We start from the raw sequence: 753 nt of genomic DNA, 5'->3' as shown, positions 1-753 counted from the left end.
AGTAAGTTTGAAGTAAAAGGAAAATTTTCTGGGTACGGTGCTGCATACTTGTAATATTTGGGAAAAAGTATCTAATCAAGACTAGTCTGAGTGACACAGAGAGACAGAATCCACACACACACACAAAAACAAAAACAATACTAGGAAGGTGGCTCAGTGGTAGAGTGCTTGCCTTGCATGCATGAGGCCCTGGATTCAATTCCTCAGCACCATATAAGCAGAAAAAGCCAGAAGTGGAACTGTGGTAGAGGACTAGCCTTGATCTGAAGAGCTGAGGAACAGTGCCCAGGCCCAGAGTTCAAACCCCATTACCAACGAAAACAACAACAACAACAATAACAACAACAAAGGTAAATTTTTACCATAAGTTCCTGTTCAAGTTCTGCATTTTTTGCTGCAATAGAAGAATATGCAACTATTTTTTCTTCCAGCTGTTTCTCTAGGGTTAAAAGTTGAGAACATTTCTTTGTCATCTGAAATAAATATTAAATTAGTTTTAAAAGGTAAATCAAATACCTATTACTTTCTCCAAAGCTTTATACATTGCATTTAAATAAATTAGGCAGATTTATAGTAATAAACAATGTAGGCTACATAAAGAATAGATCTTTAAACCTCATAATTGCATAAATACTTAAGGAACAAGAGCTATTTTAGAAGAAACTCATATAGTGAAAGGAAGGGCAGAATATTGCACCACCTCTTTAACTATGGAATACATAATTAATGTAAGTCAGACACTTGTATATTCAA

The 753-nt window shown here is 34.9% G+C and overlaps 1 protein-coding gene across 2 annotated transcripts in view; it reads right to left on the bottom strand.

The window, feature by feature from the left end:
• Ccdc18 (coiled-coil domain containing 18) overlaps positions 1-753 on the bottom strand; it is a 113,373-nt gene that overhangs the window by 61,045 nt on the left and 51,575 nt on the right. For both annotated transcript variants that reach the window (XM_013018350.1, XM_013018351.1), the window contains exon 13: positions 363-473. In XM_013018350.1, coding sequence (XP_012873804.1) covers positions 363-473 — 111 coding nt within the window. The remainder of the gene's footprint in view (positions 1-362; positions 474-753) is intronic.

This window comes from Dipodomys ordii, unplaced genomic scaffold (assembly GCF_000151885.1).
Source record: "Dipodomys ordii isolate 6190 unplaced genomic scaffold, Dord_2.0 Scaffold39, whole genome shotgun sequence".
NCBI lineage: Eukaryota > Metazoa > Chordata > Mammalia > Rodentia > Heteromyidae > Dipodomys > Dipodomys ordii.
The sequence above is the reverse complement of the archived record's forward strand: the minus strand, read 5'-3'. Positions and strand labels throughout refer to the sequence as shown.